Raw genomic sequence first — 18,564 nt, 5'->3', positions numbered from 1 at the left:
CGCTCTAATAAAGATGCACTATCCCTTATTGATGTTACTTTGAACTACACAGTATATCAAGATATATACAACAGTTTATCCTCTCACTGAGCAAAAACAATTGGATACCTATTTTCTACACATTTTAATATGGTTTTAATATCAAGTAACCACAAACAAGAAAGTGGAATAACCCTTTAATCATACAGGATAGGAGGGGAACAATTAAGTAAAACAGGATGGGATTTTATTATTATCTTGTATTCTGAGATTTGTCCTCAACTCCACCTACTGTTCACAGAGGAATGATAATGCATCTTTAGAAACATATCTCTTTTTACATTTTATACAGACAACAACAAAACCCAGAATCTTTTATTTAAAGAATCAAAAAAAATTATTAGCCTAAAAAAAGAAGAAGATTGGAGTATTTTTAATGCTTTCTTTATTATATCCAAGTCTTGAACAGAAAAAAAAGATGTAAACATGATAAATAAATAAGAAATAAAATGTAGATTGTTCCCCCCACCTCTTAAAATGTTTGACTTGGCCTTCCTAATGAAAATGAACTTAAGTGTCATAATAAGATTTCTTACATTTCAGAAGTCTGTTTTAGGATAGAAAAAAAAAAAAACAAACAACAACAAAAGAAAAGAAGCAATAACCAAACACCAGGAATGTGAGTTGGGAGGATGTTAAATTAATGGCGGGCAGATCTGCTGGAGCAGGCACAAGGCGGCTGCCTGCCAATAAATAATAAGATACCAGGGAGGAAGGGGGTGTCTTAAGTTTGTTTTCATTTTGTTTTTTCTTTTCATTTAGGATGAAGGCCAGGGTGGATCCTACATACAGTAAGCAGCAAAATTAAAGGTTCAGATGAACTAAATAGATCATTTAAATAATAATTATAAAAACACAACAGAGAGCTACTGTCCCCAGCATGTTGGTCCAAAATCCCATCACACCACAAGCAGTTTGAGACTTACCCAGTCTCCACACCTACAAGAAAGGAATGGATGAAGGCAATGCCACAACTGGGAAGGGGGAAGGAGGAACGAGGGCAAAACTGGAATGGCAAACATCACCTGGAAGCTGAATGTTTCCTTCAATGCAGCTGCTACTGCTCCTCCCAGTTTGGCATTGATTAATTTAAGATGTTATTAGAGGCTTCGTTGGGCCAGTCACTAGGGGGTTGACCCAATACCAGCTGAAATTCCTTGGGCCTTTTTCTATTGACTTCAAGAACTCTTGGTCAGACACTAGTTGTAACAGCTCCCGCATCCCCATTACATGCGGAACACGGAGACACTACATTTAGGAATCGGCAGGGAAGGTACTCATGGAAAATACCATTTTGGGGCATGGGGAAGACAGTCAATTCCCAAAAAGCACACCAGTAAACCTGAAAAGAAGAATGCAGGGCCAGACCAAAACAGCAGCAGAGCTCAAGTTGCACCTGTCTGCCAGAAACTAAACAAAAGTAAGGCTGATCCACAAAATACAGAAGGCAGGAGACCAGCAATCCCAACACAGACATCCGCCAAGAGGTTTGAGGGACAAAACGGGCAGGCACAAGGCATTCGGGGCTTCTTCCAGATAGTAGAAAATAATCCTCTTTTCTGAGCAGTTTCACATGGCTCACTTAAGTATCACAGGACAGGCAAGGGGACCGTCCTGTCCCATCTCTGAGAAGGTCAATAACAAGGCAGCAGGCAGTGGGCAAGGGCCAGCTGCAGCTCCTTTTGGCAATGATTCAGTGAGCAAAAGCAAAGGTAGTTTCTGTTGTTCCTCTAGGAGTTAGGCTTATTCAGGCTTGAGGAGGCACCTGGCTTGCTGAAACCCCTAGCAGGAATGCTCCTGACCTCCTGGGAGACAGCGATCCTGGTCAGCTGGCCTCAAAAGTAGCTGCATCACTTTAGGATTCACCACTTGTTAATGTTGCATTCTGCCCAAAAATGGGTGGAAAAGACTAGCAGAGACGTTTTATTGAACAGTTCTAGATTCTCAATCCAGACTGGCGCAAACAAGCATCTGGCAAAATGGAGACAGTTAGAGAAGCAGGGGTTTCACCTAAAGTGATATCATCTACATAAAACCCTATGAAAACAGGATCCTCTGTGCTAACTATGGGGAGTTTAAGGTGTACTTTATTAAAAGGGAAGTTTTGGTGTTTTGATACCTCTAGCACCAGTATAATGATAGAAGTGTTTAAGCAATAAAGAAAAAGGCTGAATCACAATCAGCTTTACGAAGCAAAAAGATCACTCATATATTTCTATTTCTGGCAGGTTTGGTAAATACCTGGGTTTAAAAATAATAGTAATAATAAAAAAAGCAAAGCCTACCTTTAGAGCCAAAGTAGTGTCCCTTTGAAATGATTCAAGGAATGGGCAGTGGCCAGGGTTTGAGGAAAGCCAGCCCTGCTGAGTAAAGGTCCGGTTCCATGAGGCTGAACCCTATTAATTCCCAGTGGAATTGGTGGGGACTGCAGCAGTTTAGCACCTCACAGGACTGGCCCTATAATTGCATATTGCATTTCTCCAGGTCCAGCCTGACCAAGAAATACCCTGGTTTCAGTTGATTAAAAAAAAAGAAAAGAAAAGAAAATCTCACACCACAATAAATAGCTGCCACCACAGCTTCAATAGGCAGGACCAAAGAGCTGTCTCGTAAGCGGCTTAGCTGGCAAGCTGGGCAATCCTAGTGTGCACGTGGTCATGGTTTGTCAGTGCCTTGACATCAACAGGAACTGAGCTTGGCTCCAAGAGGGAACAGGTTACACACATTACTGTTTTCAGTAGTGAACGTGAGTGCTGGAGAGCTTGTGCCCTCTGTGAGCACTTAGTAGTAGCAGCCAAGCCCACAGGTTGGAGAAGACAAGGACCCAAGGCTAGGGGAAGAGCCCTCTGATTTGTTTTTTGTCTTCAGGCCAATCAACCCCAACAAAACCAGATCAATTACAATGCAAAAAAAACAGAGGCCAAAGACCGAGGTGCAAATAATGGTAATCGCTTTTCCTCCGCTGTCAATTTGTCATTCATAACCAGAGGTTATCAGAAGCTTTGTTCTAGTTCAAACAGGTCATCACTTCAACCATGCCATTCCTGCCTGGTCAGGAACGCCGTGTGGCCTGTGCTGTGCTGGAGGTTGGACCACTGCCTTCCCCCCAGCCTCGAAAATTGGGAATCTCTGAGCAAACAACACCTGCTAGTATCAACTGGTGGATGCACGCTGCTTTGTTTCCCAACAATGAAAAAGTCAGCAAGGGTACAGCCAGCTAGTTTCACCCTCTTATCCACTGCCAGTCTCCATCCTAGATTTATAGGCACATGGTGCCACCTCTTTTTTGGTAGCCTGTTCTGCAAATATGGCCAAGGGGAGGGGAGGATTTACTAACAGGAAGAGATCAGCCTCTGAGTCAGGAGCCCTGATGGGACGAGGACGAAGATGCAATACTCTCTAGACAGCGGGCAGCCCAGGAAAAGTAAACAAGCAGCAGCAGATTTGATATCCACCAAACTGGGGTAGAACCCTGCCACAGACACTGGTAAGTGCCAGCCCAGCAGCTTTTCTGATGCTACTTTGGCCCTGAGATGCTAACTTGTTTCTTGAGGAGCCCAAGGGGATAAACATATCTACCATTTTAAAAAAGGAAGGCTTCCGCATGAGCCTCCTGCTGTCTCTGTTCGCCGTGTCTGTGCCCTAGGCCAGAGTTCTGAGCTCTGCCCTTGCTGCTGAGCCCTCAGGCTCCTCTTGGTCCCCCCTCCCCCGGACCTCCCAGCCATCCCCCCCCTGCCTGGGCAACCCTACGTGTTTCCCACAGCCTGTCCCAAGAGGAAAGATCGTAACAAGCCTTTAGAGTTCAGAGCAACTGGATGAAATGTCATGGGATCGACAACATTGGAAATGATAAGCGCAGAGAGAGGGAAAGAGAGAAGTTGTAAGATCAACTAACCAGAATGATCTAAGCACAGAGCACAACCGATCAGATCAATTCACAAAGGAAAGCGATGACTAGCAACTGTCTGCAGCTCGCCTTCAGTCCCAGCCAGGAGTGCTCCCAAGTCCACTACGGCCATGAAGAGGTTTCCATAGGCAGTCCCTACAGAGGGGACATCACCCTCTCCAAACAGTCCTGGTGCGTCAGTCCCACCCTTGCCGTTTCCTGCCTCCAGGGAGCTGGCATTGGTCCTCACTCTCCTTCCTGGAGCTGCAGCACTTCCCCATCCTTGTTCTTGCTGCCCTTGTGCTTGAACGATCCTGTGTCTGTCTCTAATCCCATGGAGGGGGGCTCCCCCATGGTGCTGGGCCGGGGATGTAACACACTGGCAAAATGGGGGGCCACAGGGGGATTACAACGCCAGCAAGGTGGGAGAGTTCAAGGAATCCGAGGACTGGTCACCGCTGCTGCTGCTCCTCCGGTGAGCTTTGGAGCAGGACTCGGACGGGGAGAGAGGAGACTCCTGATCCAACACGTTGGGGTAGGTGAACACCAAGTTGGAGGAGCCAGGAGTGATGGCTGGTGTTGAGGTCACCACGATGGGAGTGTTGAGTGCCTCCTCCCCATAAAAACCTCCAGCAATGCTGATGGGCTTAATGACAGACCTCTGGGCTTTGTCAAGGACCAAAGAGGAAGATGGGATCTCTTCCTCCACAGGCTCCTGCTTCACCACCACCGCTCCGCTCGCTCCAGTCCGAACGCTCTGGAGGCTGCTGGATGGTGGGCTCCGACGTTCCTCAGGGCTAATTTTGCACACAGGGCTGTGAGCCACCAGCATAAACTCCAGCTTCTCCTTCTCCTTCTGGAGCTCAGCAATCTCCTTTTGCAGCACTGACTTCTCCTCCTCCAGCACTTCAGTTTCCTGCAGACAAAAGGGGAATAAGTAAGTATCAGAGGCTCTGGCACTGCTCCTCACCTGGAACACGGCCATCAAGTCCAGTTCCCATCTGCCATGGGCAGATACACCCCAGAGTCTTCATGAGCCAAGCAGGCACTAGGTCATTGCCAGCTGAGCATCTTGTGTTTCACGTGTCTACCAGTAGGCTACTCCAAAACTTCACTGATCTAAGGGTTATAAATGGTCTTCTCATGAGCTCACCTTAGTTTTCTCATGGCCAGCTTCTACCACTGTCTTGCCCTGCGACTTAAATAACTCTTGTCCCTTGCTGTCTGCCTGACAGACACCTTAGCAGAGAGGATTCGGATCTCCTCCCATCATTTTTGTGTGTCAGGTAAGTCATGTTCTTTTCACTTCTTAGACAGAGGTAGTGTACAGCAATCTCTAAACTGTTTCCATTTTCCTCCTGTAGTGCATATTCCAGATGAGGTCTGACACTTGCCTGACTCTTGCACAAAGGACTCTCTCATCTCTACTGGACCATCCTTGATACATCCTTGGATTAATACATTTACCTTTCCCACGGTCACATCACATCACACTGATGGCTTATAGTCAATCTGTGAGCAATTAGTACCTTCCTATGTGAGGAGCTCACCATTTCACAGAAGTACTCACCCTCAGCCCTTCAGAATATGACCTCCCACTTCACACTCCTTTCAATTCTATTACTTTAGTCATGACAATCCTTACATTCTTCCTATAGGATGTCCTGCCTCCCCTACACTGAGAATACCTCCCGAATTTGAGTCAGCAGCACGTTTCACTGGTGTGCTTTCACTGCTGCTGCTGCGCTTGTTAATAAGATCATGGAATACAACCAGCCCCAGGCTGGTTCTTGAGCAGAAGCACTAGAGCCTTCTGTCCAGCCTCTTTCAACACAACCCATACTTGTCTCCTCTTCAGCCAGTCCCTCACCCACCCCACGGTTCTTGCACTCATCCCTACCTTCCCCAGCTTCACTAGTTATTTCCCCTGTGGCACCAGACCACACATCTCTGCGGTGCTTTCTTTGTGCAGGAAACCAGTTACCCCCACCAAAGAAAGGTTAGCCTAAAGGATGTAGCTTTGATAAGCACACATGACATCTGCCTCATTTTCTACTGCTTTTGGATGATCCTACTGTCTTCAGTGCTTTTGTCCTTAAAGCCTGCCTTTGAGGCACACAGCATCTTTATTTCCACTTACAGGGGGACCAGCGGTAGGTGCTAGTTGGGAGGCTAGAAGGGAGGAGAGCTTTTAGGACATTTTAGGCAGTCAGCAAGGGTAATTTAGGCTCCTCAGCTCCAGGCCTGAGCCCTTGCCACCATTGATGTAGGAGCAACGCCACAGGGCAGCCTCGGAAGGGGAAGGCAGCACGCGTTTTATAGCATCTTCCTCGAACATGCTAGCGGAGGGAGAGCAACGCCCTTTGAGCTGGTCCAAAGGGCAGACGACAAGGAAGGAGAAATGTATGCAGAGCACGTACCGCCTGGAGTTTCTCTGTTAGCTCTCGACGCCTGTTACGACACTTAGCAGCTGCCAGCTTGTTCCTCTCTCTCCGGATCCTTCGCTTCTCTTCTTCCTCGGGCGACAGCTGTGGGCAAGTGCCAAGAAAACCCACGATCAGATCTGAGCAAGGCATTCCTTGAAGTTTGTGAGGATTTAACCACAACGCAAAGAAAAAAGGCCTGATCCAGCAGGATGCTGAGCACTCCCCCTCTTCACTGATGTCAGCAGAAGATGAAAGCGCACAGTATCTCTGCCTGCACCAGGTCTTAGCAGAAGGCTGAGGAGAAGATGGAGCGGGGAGCAGGGGGAAGATTGTGTAAGAGGACAGTGAATCTGCACCAAGGCCAAACAGATAAAAGATGCTCTGATTGTTTCACAACTTGGGTGGTACATTAAGCAAAACCAGAGCACGATGTTGTAAGTGCCTCTTTCTTGAAAGAAAATATCTGCTGCTTCCCACACAAAAACAGTTGTTAGCTTGAAGGTCAGGGATGGGGTGGAGGGGGAGACAGGGAAATCAGCAGAGCTCCCATGAAGTCCATGAAGCAACAATGATTTGTACCACCCAAAAATCTGACCTCACATTTTCGAGCACTCGGCGAGATAACGCACTGTGCTTCTTGCATCAGCAGGCAAGGCTCCAGTGATATCAAGGGCTTCCTGAGGCCAGCCGACATCCTCACTGATGTAAATCAGGAGCAATTCCATAGAAACCCATCGAGCCACACTCTTGTGAAACCAGAGGAAGTGAGCAGGAGCCCACAAGATCTGGTCAAGTCAGGCCTAGCTTTTGGGGTTTGAGACGAGGTTTTACAAATCCCAGCAGCAGCAGATAGGCTTGCACCACTGCCAAGGCCAGGGAGCTGGTACAGCAGTGCGTGAAGAGGGCCGGCACGGCCCGGCTCATGGCTGCGGCACATGGCACGCAGGAGCCGGCGCAAACAGGCAGCCGTGGGGATTCACACCATGCGCTTGGCCGTGCATCCTCCTCCACTGCGGACTGACCTCGTGCCCTGCACTTCAGCCTCACCGGGCCGGCACGTGTTGCAGGGGCTTCGGCCCAGTGACTGCAAAAGTGAAGTGAGCACCCTGCAAAGCACGTGTCAGATCTCACATAGTGCCAGCAGAGGATGGAAAGAAAAAACTTTTATAAAAGCTTTCAGTTTTAATATCTTCAGGGGCTGTCAAAATCGCAAAGGAGACATTCGCCGTTTTACTACCTTTTCTTTTTAGTGTTAGTTTTACTCTAACCTCATTCTGGTTTGTTTTGGTTTGCTTTATTTCCTTAATTTCGATCTCTGCAGTTTCGGGGAGTTTACTTCAGCCTCTAGGCATTCCCCTCGCTCGGTTCTGCTTTTTTTCAGGATCCATTCCATGTCTGCAATTTCACCTGCATGCAGCGCAAACCCCCGGATGCACGCCAAGTGACACAAGCGCTTCTAGGACTTCAGGACACAGGTTTTGGGCCTGAAAGCTTTTCCACGAACAGATCACAGTGCTCCATCTCGGGGTGGGGGGCACCTCCACCCTGCTGGGCAGCAGGCAGTGGGGCTTTGGCATATTCTCCCCAGTAAGGAGCCCCCGCAGGCACCGCTCTCCCCACTCACTTGCCAGCCCGTATGTGTGTGGGGTACAACTGTATTTGCACACAAGTATCTGCAGTACGGCAAAGCGTTAAGCGTGCACACAGATTCTGGGCTGACTCGGGGCCTCTGCGTACAGTTTTCAAGAGCCCTTTCATGCTTTAGAAGCACAGACCTCATTGAAACATGTTGGGACCGAAATTTCTCCGCCCAGGGCCTTCAGTCATTTTTAAATTATCTGTCTCGGAGGCTATGCTTTGCAAAAATCTCATAGACGGGGCTGAAGCCCCTAATCTGGACGTGCTTAACATGATACGGGGTCTAAAAAGGAGTATTCTGTCAGCGGTTGCTGGATTTGTTTGAAAGCGGTTGGATTTGGCACTCTTCGTGCCCCTGCTGTACACGTTATCTGTAGCTTGTCCAAGCCCAATACGTGCATTCGCTGGCAGAAACATTCATCAAAACAGGCTCTTTTCATAAAGCGTTACACAATGTTTTCCAAAAAGGCACTCCGATGTGGTGTTCAAAGCACCAACAGCGGAAACCTGAGCCAAAGAGCCACGGTAAAGCGCCCGGGTACTGCCTTAGCACATGTCTAATCAAAAGGACTTGGCTTTGAATGACCCACAATGAACGGCTTGCAAACAAGCCACAGGCCAGGAATTGCTTGGCAGGCATCCTTCAGCAAATAACTCTGAACAACAAATAAAGCGGAGAATATGGTGATCTCTTCACAGCCAATTTGTGAACACAGAGGCAGCATTTGTCAAACAAATTAGTTGTTGCTAATTATTCCCCCAGTTCTCGTGAGAGCTTCCCTGGCTTTGGACACCAGCCCTGCATGCAGGGAACCGGGAGGTAGCTCCAGCTGGTGGAAATGGCTGGCACGTACCCGAATCACCAGGGCTGCCCCATCCTTCCTCCCAAAAACGGGTCCTCAGTGCACCCATACCGGCTCCCTGCACAAAGGTGCAGCTCATTCTGGACAAGTGACTTTAACCCCTTCCCTGCCTCTTAGGTCTAAACCAGACAGCGACTCCACATAAAATAATCGGACTGTGAATCAAAACAGATGACGTGGAAGTAAAAGTAGGACTGGCGAGTTATTAGAAACAGACCTCATGCAATAGCGTGTGCTCATGTACTGAGGGTGCGCAGTGCGTCTCATTACACTGCTCTGCAGCGACCCACACAACTGCTGCTTGGGAACAATTCGGGGAGATCTAGATTATTCTTTTTTTTTTTTTTTTTTTAAAAGAAATCAGCCTAGCACTGTAGATAGCTATTCACCAGACAGCCCTGGAGAAGGCTGTTTCTTACTCAGAAGAGATTCACAGGGCTGAAGGGATTTCTAGAAGATGAGACACCTGCATTTAAGTCCACTGCCCTGCCCCAGCAGAGGATCCAGGGTGCTGGCTCGGAAATCCCGTCAGGGGGCTGAGCACGGGGCAGCAGTGGCACAAGCCACCCCATCCTGGCTGTGACAATGCCACTGGGTTGGGAGCAGAAAAATCTCTGCTTGTGGGACACCCACCTCACCGCTGTAAAGTGATCAAGCGATTGCATGTTTGTAGTGGGAAGGCGGATTTAGACCCCAGACATACGGAAGGCCCTTGCGACTAGAGCCGAGGTGCGCTGGGGAAGCTGTTCCTCCCCGCACGATGCTGGTTGGTGCCGGTGGTATCACCCGAAAGTGAGACCGGAGCAGCGCTAGCTGCCACAGAGCAGATATAAAACACCAGCTGGTGTAATTTGGGTGTCAGTTTTGTAAAGTACCTACGTAAAAGCTCCTCTGCTGGCTCAGAGGTTTCCTTCTGCCTGGAGTGGCGGAGACACTCAAACTGAAACCCAAGGCTTGACTTCAGAGTTTCACCTGCTTTTGAAACCGAGCCGCAATGCAGCCCAGTGGTGCAAAGCGTTTGATGGAGATTGGGTAAGTCTCGTCATACGACGAGGAAGCAGCAATAAAAATTACCCTCCAGCTTACACCCTACATCACCCCGAGAAACCCCAGCACCTGTGCAGCACGGGGGACAGACCTCAGCGCTCCCCATGGGGTCAGGAGATCCCACGAGAGGGTGGGAAATCTCTGTACGCCTGTTTCGGAGGCACCCCCAGCCGCTCTCCCCGCCGTGGTTACCTGCTCGTCTCTTCGTCTCCGGCCCACTGTGGTCCCGATGGTTTTGATCACACCGGGTCGCTGAAGGGCCGTGTGTCCGGCCACTGAAGACAGCGGGGGCAGTGGATGGCTGTAGGGGTGCGAGCGAGAGTAAGGGCTTGACATGGAGGTGATGACGGTGGGCTGGACCATCCACTGCAGGTCTTGGCTAGTTGTGATGGCGTTGATCGTAGGGATAAAAGCACTGCCTGATCCTGGCATATCTACTCGAAATTTCTAGGAGGAAAAGCAGGGGAGAAAAGGGAGAGAGAAGAGAAGAAACCGTCAGTGAAAGCAGAACATAAGTGGTTACTCAGAAACCAGCTAGGCCCTCGGGAGCAGCACCAGTGAGGATCAAAGCAGCACCTGAAGCAAAGGCAGGGGCTGCCGGTGCCTCTGCAGCATCCCAGCTGCCCCCACCACCGCAGCCCCCCGAGGAAGGCGCTGGGCTCGGGAGCTTCCCCTCCGGAGCAGCCCTGCCCTCTCGCAGCACCCTTCCTCATCCCCCCCACACCTCCCCAGCACCCCCTACGCCAGCCTCCCTTCCCGGGCAGCGTCCCCACTGCTGCCTCCCGCCTGTGCCCACCGCTCCTTCCGGCGTGGAGCGAAAGGGGAATTAAGGAGTTTCTAGAAAAACACTTCTCTGCCAGTCCAAAGAAAAGGAAGAGAAACTTCAGTTCTGAATTGCCGTTACCAAGCAGAGCAAAGCCTTCTTCTACCAAAGGATTCCCCTGAAATCTGGGCTCGGTCCACATGGGGTTTGGTATGGCAAGAACAGCAGCTTGCTTCTCGTTCAGTGGTTCTGCGCTTGCCGCACACACAGGGCGAGCAATCCGGCCCCAGGACGGTTACGTGCGAGGATATGTATTTTAATAGCAGCCTATAAAATAGGCCTTAGGATTCAGATCGGACAAGTTCCCTGCAGCTCTCTGCACTGTCTAGACAAAACAAGGCAGCAGTAAAACCAAGGCAGCAGGTAATGATCTCCTCCAAAATACATGTACACCTTGTTTCAGACAGAGGTAAATCCATCTGGATAATATGCTGGCACTAAACTGCAAGGAAAACAATCACTTGTCCCCGGAGGGGGAAGCAGGGGAGAAAGAATGCTTTTGTCTATGCTGAGCTCCTTCGGGAGGCTTTCAACGGTTAGACCCGGTTTTACAGACAAACATGCCTTGCTCCAGCAATCACTGTGCAAGGGACAAGGCTTGTAGGACCAGCAGCCATCACTACTACCGATTTGCAAGCCATGAAATGATCCCGTGAAAAACGCACATTCTTGGGTCAACAAACTAGCTTCCCAGAGAAGCGAGAGCCCTTGCGTCAGCCTGACCTCAGCTCAGGTAAGCGTCCCAGATAAGGGACAGCACTTCAACACAGATTTCCTTTTCAGGGTGTGCCTAGTCAAGCACCCTAAGTGCTTTGTTAAACCAAGGCTACTGCAAATAGTATTTCACATTCTGATAGCTACAGCATTTTGGGCCAGTATTAGCCATAAGAAGTCCAGGTGCCAACGCCTGGAGACCAGAAGATCCAGTTTGAATACCGACAAATGCCAGCTTACAGCTTTGGACAGCTCAAAATCTAGCAAGAAAGGGCGAGAGAAGGAAGGAGTGAATCGAGTTAAGCAGGTGGGGGAATTACGCAGCCAGGATGACACCAGCACCAAGACTTTGGCAAAAGCCCTGCTAGAACCTCAGAGATTCACCTGGAGCTCGAGACCGACACAGCCTCAGCATACCCCACATTTCAGAGTGCATGCCGTCTTTGTGACCTCTCCCGATTAACTACAGAGGGCCAGAGCTGCAAACTGTCAACGCTACAGAGGAATTTACAGGAGCAAGTCCCCTCCTTTGCTCTGCCCTGCGTAGGCTGTGACCACATGGCACAGGAGAGGATGCCTTGGTGCCTCCACAACCCTAACAAAGGGATCTTGACCTCGCAGAAGGGAGGAAGGTCGAGACTAGTTAAACCACAGGTGCTCAGGGGACGCAAGTTCTGCTTCCAGCTCCACAAGTGGCTTCTACCATGACCTTTACCCACCTGTGCCACTGTCCCTCCTGTACCCAAAAAGCAGAGAAGAGAGTCCTGTCTTATTTGCAGGGACACCAGAAAGCTATGGCTGCAAAACGTTGGGAGATCTTTTGGTGCTTTGCTATGCAAAGACACCGTTTGCATTCCAGAGGAAATGAATGACCTTTGCAGCAGTGCCACCGACACCCAACGACCTACTAAAAATTCCCATCAGAGGTCGGGAGAGTCAGACCCACCACCAAATGAGCCACATAAGATACAAGTGTCTGACACAAAGATCCGGCTCGGAGGTATTGATAGAGTGACTACTCCACTTGCAGTCACTCTTGTATTCAACCTAGGACCCTTCTCTAACACTAGTGGAGGTCTCCTGGACAGCAAAGGGGAGCTGCTCAGTTCAGCCACATCCCTCAGCAGCTCCACAGTGCTTGCTTGCAGACCCAGGGAAGAGACCAGTTGGACTGCAGTCCCTGTCTGTGCCGTGCTCCACCTCTGTCACCAGCTTCCTTTCTAATCCCTCAAAATATCTTAAAGATTTCCCCCAAACCTGTATTCTGTATTTTCCGAAGGCAGTATTTTTCCCAGATAGCTAATTAAGGGACACGCTGCTGTGACAGGCTGAGTCTTCAGGTACAGGGTGCTCAGGCTGCTGCTGGGTTTTATACACACTGCTTCCTGACTGGTCAGGCTTTCCCCACATATCTCGCTTTCCCTGCTAGGACACTGCACTGGATCAGCTTTGCCATGCCAAAAGACCGCTGACCCCCCCCGTGCTCTGCCCAGTGGCAGTCAGCTCTGTCCCCTGGGACGCTGCTGGTTTCAGTGCCAGGCCCCAAATTCCCTGCCACCTCCGCTGCACAGCCCCTTTGGGCACAGGCCTCCTCACTTTGGAGCTCCAGACCTTTCCCCAAACTGCAGCCCTAGCTTTGCTCACCTCATTCCTCCCTTCGATCCCCCTGCCAGCCTGGCAGCACTGCCTGCCCTCACCCCCCTCCCCGTTTCTCCTCCTTCCAGACCCCCTCCTGCCATCTCCTCGCCCAGGACACCCACAGCTCTCCTCTCCTGACCCAGGAGAGGCTCCTGGAGGCAACTCTCTGCCAGCTCTCAGTTCTCCTTATCTACAGGGAATTTGCAGTGCTACAGAAAAGACGTGGCGATAGCCAGATTGCGGGGCTACACACGCAGCGCGTGCTGAACCACGAAGCCACAGCTCTCCTCCTGACCCAAGCAACACGCAGATGAAGGTATCATTAAAAAAAGCAACAACTAAATAGCAAACAGAAAGAGTCCTGTTGTTAAGAGTGCCAAGAACTGAGGTCAGTCTCTGCTCTGCCTTAAAAACATGGGGTTGGAGAGCAGTCTCCCCTGATCCATAGTCAAGGGAGTCTCCAGCAAGTCCTGCCACCGGCAGGGACAGGCTACAGTAGCGAGTCACAACCTAGGAGCACGGGAACATTTCAGGCTTTGGCTCCGTGGTCCCCTTCACCTTAACGAGGAGTTTTCATACTGCATCCCGTTGCGTCTCTGCTCCCCTCCAGACCTTCAGTTACATCTGTAACTGCAAGTGCTGAGCAGCACCAGAAACCAGTCTAGAAATGGGTACAACGGCCGTGGAAAAAAACCCAAACCCAACAACAAAGCCACCAAAAAACCACCCAGAGAATCTTTAACAACTATTCAATTACTAAATATAGGGTGTATAGGATATGTCCTGTAATAAATATAAGGCCCCTGATGGGTCTCCCACGCTGAACATCTCCTCAAAGAAAAACTGGACACAGTGCCGAGATATTTGAGGGGAAAGTCGACTGGTCTGAAAGAGTACACAAACTCTTCCCATTAAAGTCTATGTTTACCACATGGCAAGTCAGTGATTAGGAAAATAGCATGACACGCAACTTACTTAAAAGAAAAATGTTCCAGTGCTGCGTTGTATGGGAAAAATAATTAAAAAGCATCAAAGTTTTGGCTCAGAGACACAGTTTCCACTTAAACATGTGACTGATGCATCTTTTCGTGCTTGGGGGGGGGGGGGGGGGAAGCACTAGAGAAAAAATTTCTACAATGCATATTTTCTGTAGCGATAAAACTCTGCAGATCTCCGTAGACCAGAATCAGCAGAACAGCCCGACTGCTAGGGTAAAGGCAACGCTTACATTTGATCCTAATCTACAACATCTGTAAGGATCAAGGGAAAGGCGACGCACAAGGTCTTGAAAATTCTCCCGGGTTCTTAAAGAAAACATTTATGTTCTCGCTAAGCCGGCATCCTGCTCAAAGCCCCGTTTCAGATAGTAACCCTAGAAACTGGGCTCTGGCCCCCGTATCAAACGCCACGCACGCCAGCTGCCTGGGAAAGATGCGCAGCCCCAGAAAATACAAAGGGGAAAACCCAGTAATCGGTCGGACCTCGACAGCTCAAATATTAAGCGGCGCCGGAGTTTCACAACCTCCTGCAGCAAGTGCTTGAATCCAGCGCAGCTGCTGAATCAGAGGAGGAAAGGGAAAGCGAAGGATTTGCAGCTTGCCGGGCGTTCCCGGCTTCTCAGCCCCCCTTCCCGCTCCCCCACCTTGTCCTGGCATTTACTGTAAAAGAGGGAACAAGCTGGAGCCCAGCTACGATCCCTGGAAATCTCGGTCCGCAGCCCGCAGAGGGCACCAGCGAGATGCGTTTGGAGCAGGCGGGGAGCGGCGGCGAGTCATTTCTGGTAAAACTTCTTTAATGTGAGGAATGTCACGGGCTGGTACGGTTGGCAAAGTTTAAGACTGGACTCTTTTTTTTTTTTTAAACGATCCTATGACTTCTTGATGCGAAGACAGCAATGTGCTCAGGCTGCCAGTTCGCTCAAACAAGCCACACAAGAAATAATAATCTTGTGAGGAAGGGGGGGGACGGGGGGGGAGACGGGGAGGGGGGGAAGACCAACTCTGAAAAAGCAAAAAAAAAAAAAAAAAAAAAAGTGAGGCTGGGCCAGCTGATGTAAACAAGTTATGAAATAACCCAGGTTTGTATAACTGGCCCGATTGTGTAATGCCTTCCCCAGAAGTGGTGGATTTAGTCGATGTAGGCATACAAGCCATTCCGAGATGTTTTCTTCGGAAAATGAAAAGGACAAAAAACCCTCAAACCACCCGACTAGACTCTTAGGTCCGCCAATTCACGCCGCTTCCCCAGGAAATATCTCCCATTCCCCGCGCCGCCCGGCAGCGGCAGCTGTGCGGGGGGAGCCGGGCCGGGCCGGCCGGCGCGGGGAGCGCTCCGGCGGCTGCCGGCAGCCTCCGCTCGGGAAAAAGCCCTCACCAGCCGGAGAGCGGCCGCCGGCTCTCGGTAAAGCCAAGGAGCAGCCGGGCAGCGGGCAGGGCAGAGCGGCACGCCGCCGGCCTTTGGGTCTCACCGGTGGGAGAGGCAAGAGTAGTGTCACCGCCACGGAGCCAAAGTTTGGGGGGGAGGGGGGGGGGGAAGCGGGGAGACCGCTTTAGCCGCTTGACAAAGCCAGAGCCCAGCTCAAGCCATCCCCTGCGCGTTTTACGGTGGCTGCAACAGCGCCTTGAAAGTAGCTGAGGCGGCACCTCCCGAAGTCCCAGCGAAGACGCCCGAACTGTTGCGAGCGGGCCCGGGACAGCGGCCGAGTACCCGGGAAGGGGCGGCGAACGGCGGGACGGAGCAGCTCCCGCGGAGAACAAAAGCAGGAAGGAGGAAGAGTCGGATGCGCCCCTCTATTTGCGTTACCGGCTCGGAGCGGAGTTGCCCGCAGGAGCCCTTCGATTTCCCAGCCGGCCCCGGCCCGCCGCTGCGGCGGGTCCCCGGGCACCGGGCGGCGTCTCCCCACCGACACCCGCGGGCCCCGCTCTACCTGGGGCCGGGGCGGCGGAGGCGGCAGCCCGCCGGGCGCTCCCCCGCCGCACGTCCCCGCCCGGGGCAGGCCGCTGCCTCCCACGACACCTCCGGCCCCGGGTGGGCACCCCCAGCCCCGGCCGGAGGGAAGCTCCGCTCAACGTCCCGCCCGGAGGGGCCGCGGCACTCGCTGCGGGGCAGGCGGGCAGGGAGGGAGGGAAGGAAAGCGGCGGCGCCCCGCCGGGAGCGACGGGACGGCGGCTGCGGGCAGCCCGCGCCCCGGCACCGCCTGCGCCCCGCGGACGGCGCCTCTCCGCCGGGCGCCCGCGCCTTCCCCGCGGAGGAAGCGCCGTTCCCCGGGCGTGGCGGTGAACTCCCGCGCCGGGAGCGCTCGCAGCAGCCCCGAGGGACCGGGGGAGAGGGGGCAGCGCCCGGCCCTACCTGCTGGGCTGCGCCGCTGGAGTAGGTCTCGGGATGTCCCGGGGAGCCGCTGCTGCCTCTGGAGGAGGTGTCGAAGTTCCCGGGGTAGTCCTGGTACATGGTCCGAGGTCGGGCCGGGGGAGCCGCGTCCCCGCCTTCCCGCACCGACACCCGCCGCTCCCTCGCCGTCTCCCCGCCCCCTTCTCCCTCCCGACCTCTTCGGCTCTTGCCTTTCGCCGCCCGACGCTCGCCGCGGAAAGGAAAAAAAAAAAAAAAAAAAAAAAAAGGCTTTGGAGGGGGGAGAAGGGGGAAAAAAGGTTAAAAAAGAGGGAGGGAAAAAAAAAGAGAAAAAAGAAAAATAAAACAATAATAATAAAAGAGGCTCAGGCGGCAGCGAAGCGCCGACGGGACGGGACGGGCCGGGCCGGGAGGGCTCGGCGGCGGCGCGGCGGCGGCAGAACCGTGCGCGCAGGCAGGCGCAGGCAGTTGCGATGTCCTCTCTCCGCGCTGCCCGGCGAGACTCGCCCCGCCGGCGGAGCGGCCCCGGCCCCGGGGGCTGCAGGCGGAGCGGTTCTCCTCCGCCCACCCACCCCCCACCCCCCCGCACACCACCACCACCACCACCACCGGCCGCCCCTTTTCCCGGCGCGGGGTGACTCAACCGGGTCTTACGCCCCGCGGCTCCCCGGTACGGCGAGCGGCAGCTCCGCGCACCCGCGGTGACTCAGAGCAATGGCATCGCCCCGGCCCCACTCGCTTATTATCCGCCCGCCGCCGCACCATGTGCACTCGCACACGTCAAACCCGCGGCGCACCGGCCCCACCTTGCCAGCGCGGAGCCTCCCACCTGCCGCCGCCGCGGGGGGGGCGGGACGGGGAGCCGGGGATGGCGCCCGCCCCCGCCGCGCTCGCCGCGCCGCCCCCGCCGCTTCGCCCGCCCCGCCCGGACCCGCGCGGAGCGCGGGTCCGGGCGGGGCGGGCGAAGCGGCGGGGGCGGCGCGGCGGCGTGTTCCCGTCAGGCCCCGCCTCCCCCCGCCCCGCTTGGTCCCGTCCGCTGTCGCACGTTGCCAAAAATGGTCATTTGCGTCGCACGACGCCAGCGCGGGTTTCCTTGCCGCGGATGACGCGCTGCGAGAGGGATTCCCTGGCTCCGCCGCCGGGATTTAAAGGGGCAGGCACACCGGGGCGGGGGGAGGGGGGGGACGGGGCGCAAATCTCGCCCCACAGACCGGCTTTCCCCGCCGCGCCACCGCGGCTTTGATACGGGGGGGGGGGTCAGGAGCAGGGAGGGTGGCACCAGCAGGACCCCGTGCTTGGTCGGTTTCTTCACAGCATCCATAAACCAAGTGTTAAGACTCGGCTAGCTTTTATAGTAGTCTGAACCTATTTTTAGTTTTATCATTTTATTTATTTTATTTTATTTACTGTTATTTGAACTTTATTTTTCATTTCCTTTTAATTTTTATTTTTTCTTTTTCTGTTTTATTTATTGTCATTTTAATCTTCTTTTAATTTTTATTTTTTCTTTCTTATTTGTTGTCATTTTAATCTTCTGTTTCTTTTCTTTTTTCTTTTTCTTTTTTTATTTATTGTCACTTTTCTCTTTCAATTTTTATTTTTTTCTTTTTCTTTTTTATTTATTGTCATTTTAATCTTCTTTTTCTTTCAATTTTTTTCTTCTCCTTTGTATTACTTATTTTTCTTTTCAAGATCGTTGTTATTTTTTACTTTATTTTTCTTCTTATTTTTACTTTCTATTTATTCTTACTTTTATTGTCTCTTTTCTCCCTCTTTTTATTTCTTAATTTTCTTTTTATACTTATTTTTATTTTTTTTCAGCGGACTCCTCCGTCCTCCTGGGAGCTGGCTGCAGAGCCGCTCCAGGCCTCCGAGCCAGAGTATGTCACGGGAAGGGCAGGCAACAGCCCTAGGCTTCCCTGCAGTAGAAACTCAGGGGGCCAGGACCATAACAGCCCGCCTCAGGTGGCTGTGGCACTGCCAGGTCACGGACTGGCACAGGCTGGAAGAGGGCAGAGCGTGGGCTCTCGGGTGGCCTGCAGCGAATACAGCGATGATGCTGGCTTACAGATTGTCAAAATGCTGCTCTTAGACCCGAAATGTCTCATTTTCACCCTCCCTGGAGGATTCACCCAGCCCCGAGCG

At 52.2% G+C, this 18,564-nt stretch overlaps 1 protein-coding gene across 1 annotated transcript; it reads right to left on the bottom strand.

The window, feature by feature from the left end:
* Window positions 1-406: 406 nt before the first annotated feature.
* On the bottom strand, window positions 407-16,971 carry FOSL2 (FOS like 2, AP-1 transcription factor subunit). Its single transcript, XM_075496232.1, has 4 exons — window positions 16,423-16,971; window positions 10,092-10,346; window positions 6,346-6,453; window positions 407-4,841 (listed from the first exon to the last, which is right to left on the bottom strand). The coding sequence occupies exons 1-4, from the start codon at window positions 16,519-16,521 to the stop codon at window positions 4,332-4,334; spliced, it is 972 nt and encodes a 323-aa protein (XP_075352347.1). The 5' UTR covers window positions 16,522-16,971; the 3' UTR covers window positions 407-4,331.
* Between the last annotated feature and the right edge of the window lie 1,593 nt (window positions 16,972-18,564).

Source organism: Mycteria americana, chromosome 3, assembly GCF_035582795.1.
Source record: "Mycteria americana isolate JAX WOST 10 ecotype Jacksonville Zoo and Gardens chromosome 3, USCA_MyAme_1.0, whole genome shotgun sequence".
Classification (NCBI taxonomy): Eukaryota; Metazoa; Chordata; class Aves; order Ciconiiformes; family Ciconiidae; genus Mycteria; species Mycteria americana.
Note: the sequence above shows the minus strand (reverse complement) of the source record. Positions and strands in the feature narration are given on the sequence as shown.